This window comes from Fringilla coelebs (genome assembly GCF_963513975.1).
Source record: "Fringilla coelebs genome assembly, chromosome: 24".
Taxonomy (NCBI): domain Eukaryota; kingdom Metazoa; phylum Chordata; class Aves; order Passeriformes; family Fringillidae; genus Fringilla; species Fringilla coelebs.
Genome location: NC_140050.1, coordinates 6,521,101 through 6,538,581, shown reverse-complemented (window position 1 = coordinate 6,538,581; position 17,481 = coordinate 6,521,101). Strand labels below are relative to the sequence as shown.

The 17,481-nt window shown below is 47.3% G+C and overlaps 1 protein-coding gene across 5 annotated transcripts in view; it reads left to right on the top strand.

Moving 5' to 3' along the window:
• CRTC1 (CREB regulated transcription coactivator 1) overlaps nt 1-17,168 on the top strand; it is a 48,602-nt gene extending 31,434 nt beyond the window's left edge. For 2 of the 5 annotated variants that reach the window (XM_084221235.1, XM_084221234.1), the window contains exons 10-14: nt 357-608; nt 2,540-2,641; nt 8,162-8,248; nt 10,830-11,010; nt 12,310-17,168. In XM_084221235.1, the coding sequence (XP_084077361.1) occupies nt 357-608; nt 2,540-2,641; nt 8,162-8,248; nt 10,830-11,010; nt 12,310-12,521 (834 nt within the window). In that variant the 3' untranslated portion in view covers nt 12,522-17,168. The remainder of the gene's footprint in view (nt 1-356; nt 609-2,539; nt 2,642-8,161; nt 8,249-10,829; nt 11,011-12,309) is intronic. The other 3 variants (XR_014616730.1, XM_084221237.1, XM_084221236.1) reach the window with 3 other exon arrangements.
• Nucleotides 17,169-17,481: the final 313 nt, after the last annotated feature.

Below are 17,481 nucleotides of genomic sequence, written 5' to 3'. Positions count from 1 at the left end.
CCACATTTTTTTTTGTGTTGTCCCAAAGTGAGCTGTGAAATTTGAAAGCCATTTCTCTAATTTGTGACAGAAACCAAATTAACTTTTAAAACCTTTTTTATTGTGGCTCTGTGACTGCCCAGGTTGGTGATTTCTGACCTTGAGATTCAAGTGGGCTTTTAAAGTATTGGTTTATATGGGATGCTTTGACTTGGGGGGAACCTTAAACCTCATCCAATCCACCCCTGCCAGGGCCAGGAACATCTCAGATCTTGACTCTCTGAACCTTTAGGTGCCAACACAAAGCCTGACTCCATTTTCTCGGTGTGAAGAGGAATCCCCTGCCAGCCTGGCTGATGCTGCTCCTTCTTTTGCAGGCCGTGGCTATGGATGCATTGTCCCTGGAGCAGCAGCTCCCCCCGTACCCCTTTTTCACCCAGACCAGCTCCCAGCAGCAGCAGCAGCCAGCAGTGGCCAGTTCCCTGCCCCAGACCCCCCCTCTGCTGCAGAGCTCGGGGCTGCAGAGGGGCCCCCAGCTGCCCCCTCTGTCTGTCACGGTACCTTCCACCATCCCCCAGTCCCCTCCAGGCAGCCAGAGCCAGCCCTCCATGGGAATTGACATCAACTCGGTGAGTTTGGGGAGGGAGGGATTGCCTTGGGAAGGGCTGGGCACTGTGGGCTGGGAAATCAGCTTGGAAAACCCCCTGGTGGTGAGGGTTTGAGGGAGGCTGAAGTAAACTTCAAATGGTTTTGGTTAAATGAACCTTGAAGTGTTTTCTAGAGGGAAATTTGTATTAAATTTTGTCCCAGGTTTGATTAGATCCAGCTTAAATCTATCAGTATTTACTGGGAGATTTTCAGGGTGTTCAGTGTCCCCCCAACACATCATGATACAGACTGGGGGAACTCCCAGAGCCTCGAGAGAGAGTCCAGCCACAACAACCATTTCCCAATAAAATACCAGCTGGAAAATTCACTTTCCTAAGTTGTCTGGAACCAGATATTCTCTGCAGTTTCACTGGAACCCTTTTATTTCAAGGAATTTTAGAGCAGGTATTCCAAAATGGGATTTGTGGCTGCTTCCAGTGCCCTGAAGAATTGCAGCAAGGATTTATGGACAGATCCCTTTTCCTGCTTGCTCTAAGATGGCTTGTTAGGAAATGTTCTGTCTCAGCAGCTGAAAATCCCAAATCAGGAGTCACAGGCCAGGAGAGAAGGGAAGTCCCAGCTCCCCCAGCCCCTCCTGGCTGTCCCACCCGTGGTGTCCTGGCAGTGCTGCAGTGACAGGAATGGCTTTGGCAGTGAAACAAATCCATCCTGCTGATCTGCACTCGGTTGTGGATGAAAGTTTGAACAGTTGGTGCTCCTTGAGAGCAGCTGCTTCCCTTCCAGGGTGGGGAGGGGAAGGGGGAAGGACAATCCAGCAGTGGAAAGGATCCCACCCCACTCAAAACGTGTCCCTGTTTTGATTCTAATCCTCATGTAGCACCAGTACAGACAATTCTGATCTCATCCTTTGCTTTCTGTGTTGCTTTCCTCATCCTAAACCTCTTTATGACCTGAACTTTTAGGCTGCTGTGTTTATCTTCTAAAGCAACTCAAGTAATTCCTAAATAAACAGATTTAAAGCTGCTTTATCAAAAAGCCTTTGGAGCTGTCACAGCCTCGCTGGCAACTTCTGCACAGGTTTTGTAAAACAGAATTGAAATGTATCTGTAGTTTGTACAACCTTCTGGCAGGTTTAAGTGGCAATGCAGAGCAAAAAGAGACATTTTCTTGGGATTTACAGAATTTGAGGTCAAAACTGGCAGTGCAGAGTTCTCCCACCCTGCAAATCTGGTTCAAGTCACTGGATTGCAGGTTCTCCTCTGTCATCCCTTAATTTCTAATGGAAGTAAAATAAGAAGAGCTGGGCTACCATTGATGTTAATTAGTGCAGCATTATTTAAATCCCATTAATATTATTAATTTGTTCCAAACCAGGGTTCTTTATGATGGGAAGAAAAAAAAATTTAAATCTTTGAAAATAACTTCTCAGGACAGCTGAGAAGAGTATAAAAATCCCAGCTAAAGCCTGCAGAACACAGTGTGAATTCCCTGAGGGTGCCTGCCCCATGTCCTGGGCTGCAGTGGAGTTTGGGGCTGTGTGGGGACAGGTTTGGAGCTCAGGTTCATCCTTCAGGTGTTCTCACCTGAGCTGTGCTGATAACACAGCTGGAGGCAGGGCAGCATCCCAGTGAGCACACACGTGGGGCTGCCACTGGAACTGAAGCATGAATGACATTCTTTTTGAATTATTCCCAGCTTCCAAGACTTCTTTGCCCTAAATCCTTGGCTGACCTGATTTTTTGAATATATTTCGAACGGAGCAGAAGCGAGAACAGGCAGGAAATGCTCCCAGCTGTGCCTGGGCTGTCCCAGAGCTCTCTCCCCATTTTGGGGACCTCATTCACACAATCCTGTATTCTCCCACAGAAGCTGAAGAGGGTGGTTTGTCCCAGCTGCATCCTGCAGCAGTTGTTGGTGTTTTGCAGGTGTTTAACTCTGTGTTGTTCTGTAGGCCTCACTCCAGCAGTACCGCAGTAATGCTGGCTCCCCAGCCAACCAGTCTCCCACCTCTCCTGTCTCCAATCAAGGCTTCTCTCCTGGCAGCTCCCCTCAAGTAAGGGACTCTGTGCTTCCACAGGCCTTGCTTCTCGTGTGTGTTTGAGCTGGATTTCTCCATCACTGCCCCATAGTTGTCTCACTGTGACTCCGTGTGTGCCTCATGCATCACCGACGCCCCATCTCGGCCGCCCCTCCATCCCCACTCCCACAGGGCTTCAGGAGCTGCTGAGTTGCCTTTTGCAGGGAGCAGAGAGCCACAGGATCAGGCTGCTGCTGGAGCACTGGGGTGGTGTTTGTCTGGGGGGCAGAACCTCCAGGTAGAACCCTTTGAATTGCCAGGATCCCAGAGGAGCTGATGGGAGGGCAAGAAAGGGGGAATTTCGGTGCCTCCTGCAGCAGGAAAACTCCTGGGCACTAAATATTTAAATATTTACACTAAATATCCTAAACTGATTTAGATCAGGACCTTTTCTATGTGAGAACACACCCAGTGAGAGAAAACATTGGAGGAAATGCTCTTAAAATGAGCAGCTTGTGGCTGGCAGGGATTGGGTTCCCAGCACACTCCCTTGCATGCCAGCTGCTTTCCTTGCTCTGCCTGTATCTCCTCACACATCCACACGTCCTGGATGGAAATCACAACTTGGGGGAGTGTGTGATCCTCTCAAGGGGAGATTTTTACCTGCCAGCAGCAAGAAATTAAAACCAAGCAAAATTTGAGGGTGCCCCAGTGTAAGAAAGTGCATTTTCAGTGCCTGATGCTGCTGAAAGAGCCCCAGCTGGCTGCTCTGGAGAATCCCACCTGGAGAAAAGAAGTGCAGGGAATTCTTCCAGAGCATCACAAGAGTCTGAAAATCCATTTTCTGTTTCATCACTGAACGTTGAAGGCTGTAAGGAGGATCCTTTCTAAATAAGTGCTGCCCCTTCATGGTTCCCAGGCAGAAGCTCCAGGTCTCCTTCATTAGCCAGGTGATGGTAAGCTCAGCCCTGGATCCGAGTGGCAGGAATTGTCTGCATTTCCTTAACCCTGCCTCAGTTGCTTCTTAACCTCTCTCTTCTGCCTGCTTCTGTGAGTTCTGCTGTGCTCTGTGTGCCTCCAAAAACCAGCACTGTCCCCTAGAGCAGAGCATGCTGCAAACTCTCAGCTCTCACTGGACAGCACGTCCAGATTTGGGGTTTATGTTGATTTTTTTTTTTCTCCTTTGATTTCTCAATCACTCTGGTTTGGTTTTGTCCCCACTGGTCAGTGCCAAGGACCAGAACACACACTGGGCTGTGATTTATCCTGTAAAAACCTCCTCAGGTTTTGCTCTGTTTGACAGGGACACCATAACTCTTGAGTGGAAAGCAGAGGATTTATTAATTCTGCTCTCTGTAGTTTTGGCCTCTCAAATACCCACAGAATTCCTTCGTTTTGCTAAACTAAAACTGAGGTGGATTCGGTGCCTCCAGGAATGCCCCAAAAGCTGGTGGTGGTCACAAACATGAAATGTAGAGAGAAGAAAAACCAGTTTGGAGGGGAAATTGGTGTTGGTTGTGAAGATGGAGCAGAATCCCTCAGTCTGCCCAGAGTGAAGGCAGTGTCCCATGGTGGGATGCAGTGACCAGGCAGGTGCCTCCACGGTGGTTCCACAGGACATTCCCTGATCCACAAACCCTCTGTGGGCTTTGATTTGTGTCCCACATCAGCACAGGTTCTCCCCCCTGTCCCAGCAGTGTGTGTGTGTCCCAGCAGGGTGGGAGAGCTCTGCCTGCCCAGCTCTGTGTTTGCATGGCTTCCACCCCAGTGCCTGGGCTCTGCTTCCCTGCTCTCACCTCATTCCCGTTCCAGTCAGGCACAGACATCCCTGCTCCAGTGCCTGTGACCTGGAGAAGCTGGTAGGTATCTGGAGCTGGAGCATCCCAGCCAGGCATTGATGTGGGCTTTGTTCTTGCTGTTTGCTCCCAGTGAAGCCCAGAAGATGCTCTGCTGACTCTCCAGTGCTTCTGGAGGTGCTGTTTGCTCCATGTCCTTCCTGGGGTGTTGATAAATTATCCTGAGGCTCTGAAGTGTTGAAGGAATGACATTTCCAGTGGGAATTTTCTTTGGGAATTTCTGTGCTTGCAGCTGTAGGAACCAGCACACTTCACAGGAGGAGCAGAGCCAGGCTGGGCTGGGCTGGGAGGCTCTGACCTGGACTTGCAGCAGCACATCCTGCTCTCCTCTTGATTTCTTTTTGTGTTCCCCAAAGTTTTTTGGGATGGAAACAGCGCTTGGTGAAGCACAAAGATTTCAGGGATTGTCCTCATTTTGGGAATTGTGCTCTCATTCCCATTCTGTGGAATGAAACCACAGGAGTGAAAGGATCAAAATACCTTGATCCTTTTTGGAGCTCTCAAATATCCTTTGGGTTTTAGTGTTGGCTTTGCTGTCAAGTCTGTGCCATCCCAAAATTCAGATTTTCCTTGGAAATGGTTATAAACCATAGGTTGGACTGGATTTAGGTTGGTTAAAAAAACCCAAATTTTCTTTAAATTGCTTTAAGTGGTGCTTTGCTTTCTCTTATCAGCATCTTAGCAGTGGCTGTTGTGGTGTCTGATCCCTTTTTCCTGGTGTTTGATCCCTTTTTCCTGGTGTTTGATCCCTTTTTCCTGGGATCCTGCAGCTCTGGAGTGTTGATGACCAGGTGATAAATTGGAAAAGTTTCCACCCTGTGATGTGACAGCCCAGGGGTCTGCCTGGAAATGGGGAGGTTTTTAAGGAATATCTTGGTGCTTCTTTTTTCCCCTCATGGAAGGGGCAATTCAGGTGATTTCTGAATTATTTTTTCAAACAAGGTGGGTTTTTTTGAGGGTCTAAAATCCATGCCTGTTCTGATTCTTCCTAAACTTTTCCTGAATTTCCCGTGCTTAAGTTTTTCAGGAGGAAATTTATGGCCTTCTGCTTTTGCCATGTGGATAAACCAGCAACTGAATTTTGTTTTCCAAGACTGATACAACCACTCCATGGAAATTGTCTTTTAGAGATGTCCTCTTTGTCAATTAATGGTTTTTATTTTCAGCTGGAATATCAGAATTTAGAATTTTAAATCAGGAGTGATGCTGATTTTTATCTGGCATTTTTGATCAGGATTAAAACACAGACCTCAAATTCTTGTTCACCTTTGGAATAATTGATAAATGATGGAGAATAACTGAGGGACTGGACAGTGATGTAGCAAGGCTGAGGAATTCATTCCTTCCTCCTGGAATTCTCACTGGGCTTCCCTCTGACCTTTCCTGCTCTGCAGTGGAAAGACTTTAAATTGGGAATTTTGCCCTTAGGGGCTGCAGAGCCAGAGCCAGAGCAGCCTCGGGGGGGGAAACGCCCCAAAATCCCCCAGAAAGCAGAAATTGCTCTGTCCCCCAGAAAGCAGAAATGGTTCTGTTCTGTTCTGTTCTGTTCTGTTCTGTTCTGTTCTGTCCCAGAGCAGTGCCCGGGGTGGGAACCCCAGTTCTGCCTCCTGGCCCTGCTGGGAGCGGCCCCTGGAGGGGTCCTGGGGGTTCATTCCTGATTTCTGGGGGTTCATTCCTGATTTCTGGGGGTCCTGGGGGTTCATTCCTGATTTCTGGGGGTCCTGGGGGTTCATTCCTGATTTCTGGGGGTCCTGGGGGATCTTCATGGTCCTGGGGGATTCCCTCCTGCTTCCTGGGGGTCCTGAGGGTCCTGGGGGATTCCCTGGTGGTCCATGAGGGTCCTGTGGGATCTGCATGGTCCTGTGGGATTTTCTCCTGCTCCCTGAGGATCCTCAGGGATCTTTGTGGTCCAGAGGGATTCCCTGCTGCTCCCTGAGGGTCCTGGGGGTCCTGGGGGATTCCCTGGTGCTCCATGAGGATCCTGTGGGATTTTCTCCTGCTCCCTGAGGATCCTGGGGGTCCTGGGGGATTCCCTGGCACTCCATGAGGGTCCTGAGGGATTTTCTTCTGCTCCCTGAGCATTCTGTGGGATCTTCATGGTCCTGTGGGATTCCCTCCTGCCCTGTGAGGGTCCTGGGGGTCCTGGGGGATTCCCTCCTGCTCCCTGAGCATCCTGTGGGATCTTTGTGGTCCAGAGGGATTCCCTCCTGCCCCTGAGGGTCCTGGGGATTCATTCCTGCTCCCTGAGGGTCCTGGGGGTCCTGAGGGATTCCCTGGCACTCCATGAGGATCCTGGGGGATTTCCTTCTGCTCCCTGAGGATTCTGTGGGATCTTCATGGTCCTGGGGGATTCTTCCTGCTCCCTGATGGTCTTGGGGGATCTCTGTGGTCCAGAGGGATTCCCTCCTGCTCCATGGGGGTCCTGGGGGATTCCCTGCTGCTCCCCAAGCATCCTGTGGGATCTCTGTGATCCAGAGGGATTCCCTGCTGCTCCCTGAGGGTCCTGGGGATTCCCTCCTGCTCCCTGAGGTCCTGTGGGATCCTGTGGGATTCCCTGGCGCTCCGTGAGGATCCTGTGGGATTTCCTCCTGCTCCCTGGGGGTCCTGGGGGATCTTTGTGGTCCTGAGGGATTCCCTGCTCCCTGAGCATCCTGGGGGTCCTGGGGGATTCCCTGCTGCTCCATGAGGGTCCTGAGGGATCCTCTGGCATTCTCTGGGCCCTGTTGGGATCCTCTGGGATCCTCTGGCTCTGGAGGGTTTCCCGCCTGCTCTGTTTGGATCCCCCGGGCCCTGAGGGATTCGTTCCTGTTCCCTGAGGGTCCTGGGGGTCCTGGAGATTCATTCCTGCTCCCTGGGGATCTTCTGGGATCCTCTGGGTCCTGAGGGATTTCCTCCTGTGGATCCTCTGGGCCCCCGGGTGATCCCCGCCCACTCCCCGCTGATTTCTCTGGAATTCCCAGATTTCTCTGGAATTTTTAGTTTTCTCTGGAATTCCTAGATGTCTCTGGAATTATTGGTTTTCTCTGGAATTACTGGATTTCTCTGGAATGCCCAGATGTCTCTGGAATTCCCAGTTTTCTCTGGCACTCCCGGATTTCTCTGGAATTACTGGTTTTCTCTGGAATTCCTGGATTTCTCAGAATTCCCAGATTTCTCTGGCACTTCCAGATTTCTCTGAATTACCAGATTTCTCTGGAATTCCTGGATTTCTCAGGAATTCCTGGATTTCTCTGGAATTCCCAGATTTCTCTGGAATTCCTGGATTTCTCAGAATTCCCAGTTTTCTCTGGAATTTCCGGATTTCTCAGGAATTACTGGTTTTCTCTGGAATTCCCAGATTCCTCTGGAATTACTGGTTTTCTCTGGAATGATTTGTTTTCTCTGGAATTCCCAGTTTTCTCTGGCACTCCCGGATTTCTCAGGAATTATTGGTTTTCTCAGGAATTCCTGGTTTTCTCTGGCACTCCCAGATTCCTCTGGAATTCCCAGATGTTTTCTCTGAATTCCCAGATTCCTTTGGAATTCCCAGATTCCTCTGGAATTCCCGGATTTCTCTGGCACTCCCCGATTCCTCTGGAATTCCCAGATGTTTTCTCTGAATTCCCAGATTCCCGAGCATCCCCGTTCCCGGCACTCCCGCTCCTCCCGGCGCCGCCGGGCGCAGGGGGGGTCGCACATGAAGCCTCTGTTTTGTTTTCAGCATTCTTCCATGCTGGGCAGTGTTTTTGGGGACTCCTATTATGAGCAGCAGATGACAGCTAGGCAGGCTAATGCCCTCTCCCACCAGGTGAGCAAATTCATCTCCCGCCCCAAATTAACCCCAATTAACGCCTGCTTAATTAACGTCACGTCCCCGTTTTGTCCTTGTTGAGTTCTTCCTGCTTTTTGTTCGTTTCTTGTTTGGTTTGGTTTCCCTCCCTCCCTTTGTCCTCCCCATCCCACGTAGGTGTTCTGCCAAAAATATGGGAGGTTAATTAAAAATATAGGGAATAATCAGGCTTTTCAAATGAGAGATCAATTAAAAATATTGGTAATAATGAAGCTTTTAGAATGACAGATCGATTAAAAATATATACAATAATGAGGCTTTTCAAATGAGAAATCAATTGAAAAATATATATAATAATGAAGCTTTTAGAATGAGAGATCAATTAAAAATATATGTAATAATGAGGCTTTAAAAATGAGAAATCAAAAAATATATATAATAGTGAAGATTTTCAAATGAGAGATCAATTAAAATATATATAATAATGAGGGTTTTCAAATGAGAAATCAATTAAAAAATATATATAATAATGAAGCTTTTAGAATGAGAGATCAATTAAAAATATATATTATAACGAGGCTTTTCAAATGAGAGATCAATTAAAAATATATGTAATAATGAGGGTTTTGAAATGAGAGATCAATTAAAAATATATATTATAATGAGGCTTTTCAAACAAGAGATCAATTAAAAATATTGGTAATAATGAGGCTTTAAAAATGAGAGATCAATTAAAAATATATATAATAATGAAGATTTTCAAATGAGAGATCAGTTAAAAAATATATATAATGATAAGGCTTTTCAAATGAGAGATCAATTAAAAAATATATATAATAATGAGGCTTTTCAAATGAGAGATCAATTAAAATATAGGTAATAATGAGGGTTTTCAAATGAGAGATCAATTAAAAATATATACAATAATGAGGCTTTTAAAATGAGAAATCAATTAAAAAATATATATAATGATGAGGCTTTTAAAATGGGAGGTCAATTCAATATAAATATAATAATGAAGCTTTTAAAGATTCAAATCATGCCAGGCAGCTTTGAAAAGGGAAAATAGTGAAATAAAAATGTTAAAGCAGTGAAAATCAGCTTGGAAAAAGGAATTCTGCTGGAATTCTGGGCGAGCCTGAATTCCCTTTATTTCCCTTCCCACCCTCCAGCAGAGCATGGATGGATTAAATGATTGAATTTAATTCTGGGATTAAATAAATAAAATAAAATAAAATAAAATAAAATAAAATAAAATAAAATAAAATAAAATAAAATAAAATAAAATAAAATAAAATAAAATAAATTTAAAAGTTCTGGAGAGAACTCCAGCAGAGCATGGATGGATTAAATGATTGAATTTAATTCTGGGATTAAATAAATAAAATAAAATAAAATAAAATAAAATAAAATAAAATAAAATAAAATAAAATAAAATAAAATAAAATAAAATAAATTTAAAAGTTCTGGAGGGAATTCTGCAGGACAGAGGCCTCAGGGCGAATTCCCTTTATTTCCTTTTTAATCCCGCAGCAGAGCATGGATGGATTAAATGACTGAATTTAATTCTGGGATTAAATAAATAAAATTAAAATAAAATAAAATAAAATAAAATAAAATAAAATAAAATAAAATAAAATAAAATAAAATAAAATTTAATTAATTAATTTAAAAGTTCTGGAGGGAATTCTGCTGGGCAGAGGCCTCGGGGTGAACCCCCTTGGTTTCCTTTTCAATCCTGCAGCAGAGCATGGATGGATTAAATTATTGAATTTAATTCTGGGATTAATTTAATTTAATTCAATTTAATTTAATTTAATTTAATTTAATTTAATTTAATTTAATTTAATTTAATTTAATTTAATTTATTAAAGAGTTCTGGCGGGAATTCTGCCGGGCAGAGCCTTGGGGTGAATCCCCTTGGTTTCCTTTTCAATCCTGCAGGAGAGCATGGATGGATTAAATTATTGAATTTAATTCTGGGATTAAATTAATTAAATTAAACTAATTAATTAATTAATTAATTAAAGATTTCTGGCGGGAGTTCTGCCGGGCAGAGCCTCGGGGTGAATCCCCTTTATTTCCTTTTCAATCCTGCAGGAGAGCATGGATGGATTAAATTATTGAATTTAATTCTGGGATTAAATTAGTTAAATTAAACTAATTAATTAATTAATTAATTAATTAATTAATTAAAGAGTTTTGGCGGGAGTTCTGCCGGGCAGAGCCTCGGGGTGAATCCCCTTTATTTCCTTTTCAATCCTGCAGGAGAGCATGGATGGATTAAATTATTGAATTTAATTCTGGGATTAAATTAATTAAATTAAACTAATTAATTAATTAATTAATTAAAGATTTCTGGCGGGAATTCTGCCGGGCAGAGCCTCGGGGTGATCCCCTTTGTCCCCCTCCCTTCCCCGTCCCCTCCCCAGTTTGGCTCTCCCGCCGGGCCGGGTCCGTCCCGCGGCGCTCAGGGCCCAGAGCCCTTTTGGAGCAAGGGAAGATGAATTTGTTTGCCTGTCTGTGTGTCCTGGAGCCGTGTCCTTGTCCCCCTGTCCCTGCCGGGGCCGGCATTAACCCTTTGCGTGTCGCCCTGCAGCTGGAGCAGTTCAACATGATCGAGAACGCCATCAGCTCCAACAGCCTGTACAGCCCCTGCTCCACCCTCAACTACTCGCAGGCTGCCATGATGGGACTGACGGGCAGCCACGGCAGCCTGCAGGACTCGCAGCAGCTCAACTACTCCAGCCACAGCAACATCCCCAACATCATCCTGACAGGTACAGCCGCCCCCAGCTGCCCTGCCTGGGCTCCTGTGGGTGAGATGGGGATGAAGGAGCTCTGCAGCCAGGTCAGGGAACTTGGGGTTTGTGGCAGAGGGCCTGGGGACAGGGAGCTGCTGGGAGCTGCCAGCTGCAGCTCGGAGCAGGGCCCAGAGGAGAGAGAGAGGGGTAGAGGATGAGAGGGTGAGAGTGTAAAAGGCAAGAGCTAAGAGCATGGAAAAGTAAAGAGTAAGAGAGCAAGAGTAAGAGTAAGAGCAAGAGAGCAAGAGCAAGAGAGCAAGAGTAAGAGCAAGAGTAAAAAGAGTAAAAGAGCAAGAGTAAAACAGCAAGATTAAGAGCAAGAGTAAGAGCAAGAGTAAAAAGAGTAAAAGAGCAAGAGTAAGAGCAAGAGTAAAAAGAGTAAAAGAGCAAGAGCAAGAGTAAGAGCAAAAGAGCAAGAGTAAGAGTAAGAGCAAGAGTAAAAGAGCAAGAGCAAGAGTAAGAGCAAGAGTAAAAGAGCAAGAGCAAGAGTAAGAGCAAGAGCAAAAGTAAGAGTAAGAGCAAGAGCAAGAGTAAGAGTAAGAGTAAATGAGCAAGAGCAAGAGTAAAAGTAAGAGCAAGAGTAAGAGCAAGAGTAAGAGTAAAAGTAAGAGCACGAGTAAGCGAGGAGGAGCTGTGGGAGCCAAGCTCCTTCCCCTGCTCAGCCCCAGCTGGCCAGCAAGGGCTGGGAGTGTCACATATGGTGGCCAATCTGGTCCCAGTGGGATTCTGGAAACAATCCCTGCCCGGGGATCCTGTGCTGCAGCCAGGGATTGCTGATGGGGATGGTGGGAATTGAGGTTATTCCTCCTAAAGCTGAGGGGGAGGAAAGGCTCCAGTCACACCAAACAGGAATTTTGGGGTGTGTTTGGAGGAGCTGGGAGGAGTCTGAAATCTGCAGGAGGGTGGATGTTCCTCATCTGAAGCTCCATTACTGTCACTGTGGAACACGAAAGAACACAGGCACACACTGCTGCTCTCAGGGGGAAGAGCAAAAAGGGAAATTTATTTTCTGATTCCAGCATTTATAGATTTCCAAAAGTGACAGTGGATTGGAGGGTGACAGTGCCACCTCTCCAATGACACTGGACAAACCAACAGCCCATCAAATTTCTCCTCCTCCATAAAAGAATGCAAAACGATGAGTTAATTACATGAAGTGTGTGAGAAAGTTCTCTAAGATGGCTTAGAAAATCTTCAAAACTCAGGGTGACACATAAGCATTTCCAGAGTTTTTGGGAGCCGTTTCCTGACCCCCGTGTGTTTCACCCCCTGCAGTGACAGGAGAATCCCCCCCCAGCTTATCAAAAGAACTGACCAGCTCCTTGGCAGGAGTGGGGGACGTCAGCTTCGACACGGATTCCCAGTTCCCTCTGGACGAACTCAAAATTGACCCTTTGACCCTGGATGGACTTCACATGCTCAACGACCCCGACATGGTCCTCACCGACCCCGCCACAGAGGACACGTTCCGCATGGACCGGCTGTGACCCCCCCGTCCCGGTGCCCTCGGTGCCCTCGGTGCCCTCGGTGCCCTCGGTGCCATCGGTGCCGCCGGTGCCACCGTCCCCAGCTTGTTGTTCTGAGCTTGCCGCGCTGCCCAGCCCCGTCCCAGCCGCGCCGCCCCCGAGCCGCTCGCGTCCGTCCAGCAGTCAGTCAGGAGTTGTCCGGTTTGTCCCGGTGCTTTTGCCCGGTTTGCCATCGGTTTTTTTTCCCCTCTCCAGAGCCGCCCCCCCTGCCCCGGGCTGTCCCCGTGCTCCGCAGAGGGGCCCTGGGCAGCGGGGCAGGGCAGGGGGGATGCAGAGCGCGGGGCTGGGGGGGCCCTGCCCCTCCCGGCAAGGGAATCCTGCGGTGCCACCTCCCCTGGAGCTGGGACTCTGCTTGGTGACATGGTGACACTGCCACCCCCCAGCTGTGTCCCCAGCCTCCCCCTCCTGCCCCAGCCATCCCGGCCACCAGGCCCAGAAATCCACTTCAAACACTATTTTTTCCAAGCTTTTTATGGTTTTGTTTTTGTTTTTGTTTTTTTAAATATATATGTAATATATATCTATTTCTATATATGGCTACATATATAGAGAGCATTTCTGAGCACACATGAAAGTTCTATAATTCATTACTTGATTAGACAGAGGATCAGAACATCTTAAAGCAGCTAAAAAAAATAGAGACTAACCTGCATAATCCTAATTTTTACTTGGTGAGAGATTCCTGGGCAACAGGAAGGGCATTTCCATAGCAATGCCAGGCTCGTAGAATCGTGATTTTTTAATTTTTTATTCTTATTCATTACTTATTCTGTTACTTATTTATGATTTTTTTTTGGTTGTTGTTGTTGTAATTTCTTTTTTTTTTTTTTAATTTTATTTAAATATTTGGATATTAGGAAAGTAGCTCAACTACATACAGCCAATGGAAGCACTCTACATAATATTTGTACAGTACTTTTTTTTTTTGTGGTTTTATTCCAGAAATATATTATATATATATTATATATGTAGGTATTTTTAAACTAACTGGAATTTTAAACAGATGTTAAGCAGGAATAAGGAAGCCTAAGGCAAGTTTAGATATTTTCCTTTGGAATAGGCAAAATAGGGTGGTTGGAACTTAAAAATTCCTTCATTCACCCAGGGGAAAAAAAAATCTCTTGCTCCACAATGACCAGGATTAAATCCTCCAAAATTCTGCTTAATTAAATGGAGAATTGATGATTTCTGATGGTCCTTGTGGATATTTTGTGCTGCAAATTAAAAAAAAAAAATCCCATCCAGATTCCTCGGGCTGGGAATTGGGGATTTCCCTCTGGCTGGAGGGAAGGTGATTCCCAGATTTCTGGGAATGAATGGAATTAAAGGGCACTGCTGGAGCATCCTCATCCCACTGGGATCTGCAGGGGGAAAGGCAGGAATTCATCAGGAATTAACGGGATTTGGAGTCATTAACTAATTAACGAATTAACTCAGCCCCAGGATGAGCTGCTCCTGGAGAGGGAGGCGCCTCCAGAGCAGCCCCACGGATTCCAGTCCCTAAAATCCCCTCCCAGTTCCCAGTTCCCACCAGTTGGGGTTTGTTCACCCCTCCTGGATTTTCTCTCTGCCTCCAGCCCAAGGAATTCCCAATCCCAAACCCCAAAGCTTCTCCTCTTTGGGAACGGCCTGGGCTGCTCTTAACGAGTTCCCCCGCAATTAATGAGAGCCCCCCTGCAATTAACGACTCCTCCCTGCTCTCCTGAGTTCTCCTAATGAGTTATACCAAGTTTCTGTGTGCTTCCAGAAATCCTGGGCTGCCCTGCTGAGGTTCCTGCCTGCTCTGCTGAGCAGGAGCAGGGTCAGGATCTCCCCAGCCCCAGGGTGTCCCCTCACCTTCTGTGCCATTTGTTGACCATTTGCACTAAAAATGTGGAATTTTTTCTTGGCTTCCCTGTGTCTTTTTTATTTCTTTGGTTTGTTTGTTTGTTTGTTTTTGTTTGGTTTAATTTTATCCTTCTCCACACCCTCCAGAGGTTCCCTGGCATCTCTTGGGAATGTTTGGGGATTTTTTGGCAGGGTTTGAGCTCGGTAGGAGACGTTCACTCCTGGTGGCTGCTCCTTTCAGATCCCTCACGCTTTTTCAGTTTAAGGAGGAGAGAAAAGACAGCTCAAGCAGGAGGAAACCTGGAAAAAAAACAGGAGGAATTTGGGCCCAGGTGACTCGGAGCCCTTTGCTGAAGGTGCAGTGAGAGCTTTGTGCAGCTCCCGGTGGGAATTGTGTTTCTGTCCTGCTGGAACGGCTCCCGTGCATGTGCAGCCCTTGTGAGTGCTGTGTTTGTGACACCAGGGTCACTGCAGGAGGAGCAGGAGCTGGGGTTCAGTCCATCCAGCAGCCTTGGGCTGTGTTTGTGACCCCAGGGTCACTGCAGGGCAGGCAGGAGCTGGGGTTCAGTCCATCCAGCAGCCCTGAGCTGTGTTTGTGACCCCAGGGTCACTGCAGGGCAGGCACCAGCCCCAGCTGGGGTTCCTCACGGGAGGGAGGCTCGGGCAGGGAGCTCCTGCCCGGTTTTTTATCTCCGTGTGTAAATAAGAGCTCTCTTTGTTTCATAGACTTGTAAGTAGACCTTGAAAATCGCCTTAATCTCAGACTAACACACCTTGGATGCAACTGTCACAGTTAGGGAGCCTCCAGCTGGGAGAAATGCAGGTTGGATCCCTGGGGAGAGGGAAGGAGCAGGGATGTCCCCCGGGAGGGCTGGGTGTGGCAGGATGGGCTCCAGCTGTGGCCAGGGAGAAGCTGCTCCTCATCCCGACCCTGTGAGATCCAGGGGTTCCAGCAGCTCCTGCCTTTCCCTTCCCCCAGGGGAACCTTTCAGAGGATTCCCCCTTTCTCACTCCTTCCAATTCTGCTTTTTGTGGCATCAGGCTGATCTGGGAGCAGACCCTGAGAGGAGCGTGGAGCGGATCCCCAGCATTCCCAGAACAAAAAATCTGCTTTTATTCCAAGTGTGACAGCCCTGGGCTCATTCCAGCATCCGGAGCTCCCTCCCCGCGGCTGGGAGCAGAAAGGGAAAACCATCACTTAGTAAAAAACAAAAAACAAAAAAAAAAATCAAGGAGAAAATGGTGTTAATTGCTATTATTGCTGAGTTTGATTTCAGTGGTGGTGAAGCTGTCTGGTGTCTCCAGGGGTGACTGTCCCACCCTCCCTCCCCATCCCCCCTCCCTCCGTGTTTTTCTATCTCCATAAGGAATTCACCCCCAATTCCCAAGCTAGACTGTTGCATTTGCCAATACAATGGGGAAGAGCAGGAATAAACCCTCGGTGCACCCAAAACTGTGATTTTTTCCAGCAGCCAGCCCAGCCCTGGCGCTGGGGGGGCTGGGGGAGGCTCCTGTCCCTGTACATAGATTCCCCCTCTGGGCACGCGTGACCCGGCCCGGCTCCCACGGCTTTGCATGGCAGGGAGCGCTTGCCACCCCCGAGCCCCCCGCCCCAGCCTGGGCTGGGCTCTGCCCCTGGGCTGGGCTCTGCCCCCTGGGCTGGGCTCTGCTCTGCCCCCCTGGGCTGAGCTCTCATTCTCCAGAGGGGAAAACCTTTCCAGGAGCGGCCGCGATGGCCCCGGGAGCCGTCGGGGAGGCTCCGGGGATCGTTGGGTGAACCCAGGAGCGCTCGTGGGTGAACCTTCAGCTCAGAGGGAGGTTGGGTTGATGGTCCTGGAGGTCTTTTCCAACCTTGATTTGGTCGTTCCTTCCCAACCTTGATTCCAGAATCCTTTTGTAGCCTTAATTTGGTTTTTCTTCTCCCACCTTGGTCGTTCTTTCCCAACCCTAATTTGGTGATTCTTTTCCAAACCTGATTCGGGTTCTTTTCCAAACTTGATTCAGGTTCTTTTCCAGCCTTAATTCAACGATTCTTTTCCAACCCTGATTCAGTGGCTCTGTCCCAACCTCAATTCCACGATTCCAAGAACAAAAGCTGCCCTGAGTTTATCTAAAAGCAGTTTACCTAAATTTCCCTCAAAAAACGAACCCTCGGACCTAAAACCTTGAATTTCTGCCAAAAGAACAATTAAGGTTTGAGCTTAATTTCCTTAATTCCCTTAAGGAAAGGCCCTGGAAACCCCCTCTGGACAGGAAGGAAGCGGGAAGGCCCCTCCTCCCCCCGCAGATCCCGACCTTGGCTGTTTTTTTCGGGAGAAACCCCAAAACCAGCGCGTTTATTCCTCGGAGCAACGGCCCCCCCGTCACTGTGATGGCAATGTGAAAGCGCAGGTAGCCTTTGTTACGTGTGTCTGTCCTTTTTAAAAAACAACCAGGAAAAAGAAAAAAAAACCCAAAAAAACCCCTCCCTCCCTCTTAGGATTAAACTTTGTAGTGTTCCTGTTCTTTGTATTTTGAGTTGCATCTTATTTATACGGCGCAGTGTAGGCATGGATTGCATGTCGGTTTTCTATGCGGGCACCACGACATTCTGACTGTGTATTATAAATCATTTTTACCTTTTTAAACAGGGAAGAAAAAAAACAAACCAACAAAACAAAACAAAACAAAACAAAAAAAAATAACAACAACAACACAACAGAATCATTGTGTGGAATTTCTATACTGCAAAGCCAAACACTACATGGAGTCCTCTCTTGGTTTGTGTTATTTATTTTCCGAGGCGGTTGGGGCGGGCGGGGGGCGGGCGGAGCCGTGTGTGCGTTGCCTTATGTGGGCTTGACCAATTTTATCAAAATAAAGGCCTGAAGGGGTAAAATCCGCTGGCTCTTGTCTTCAGGGGGTGGAGGGGTGGGATGGGGAAAAGCGTGGGGGAAAAGGAGAGAATCCCGTGGGAAAAAAGGGGAAAATCCTGTGGAAAAAAGGAGAGAATCCCGTGGGAAAAAGGGAGAGAATCCTGGGGGAAAAAAGGGGAAAATCCTGTGGAAAAAAGGAGAGAATCCTGTGGGAAAAAGGGAGAGAATCCTGGGGAAAA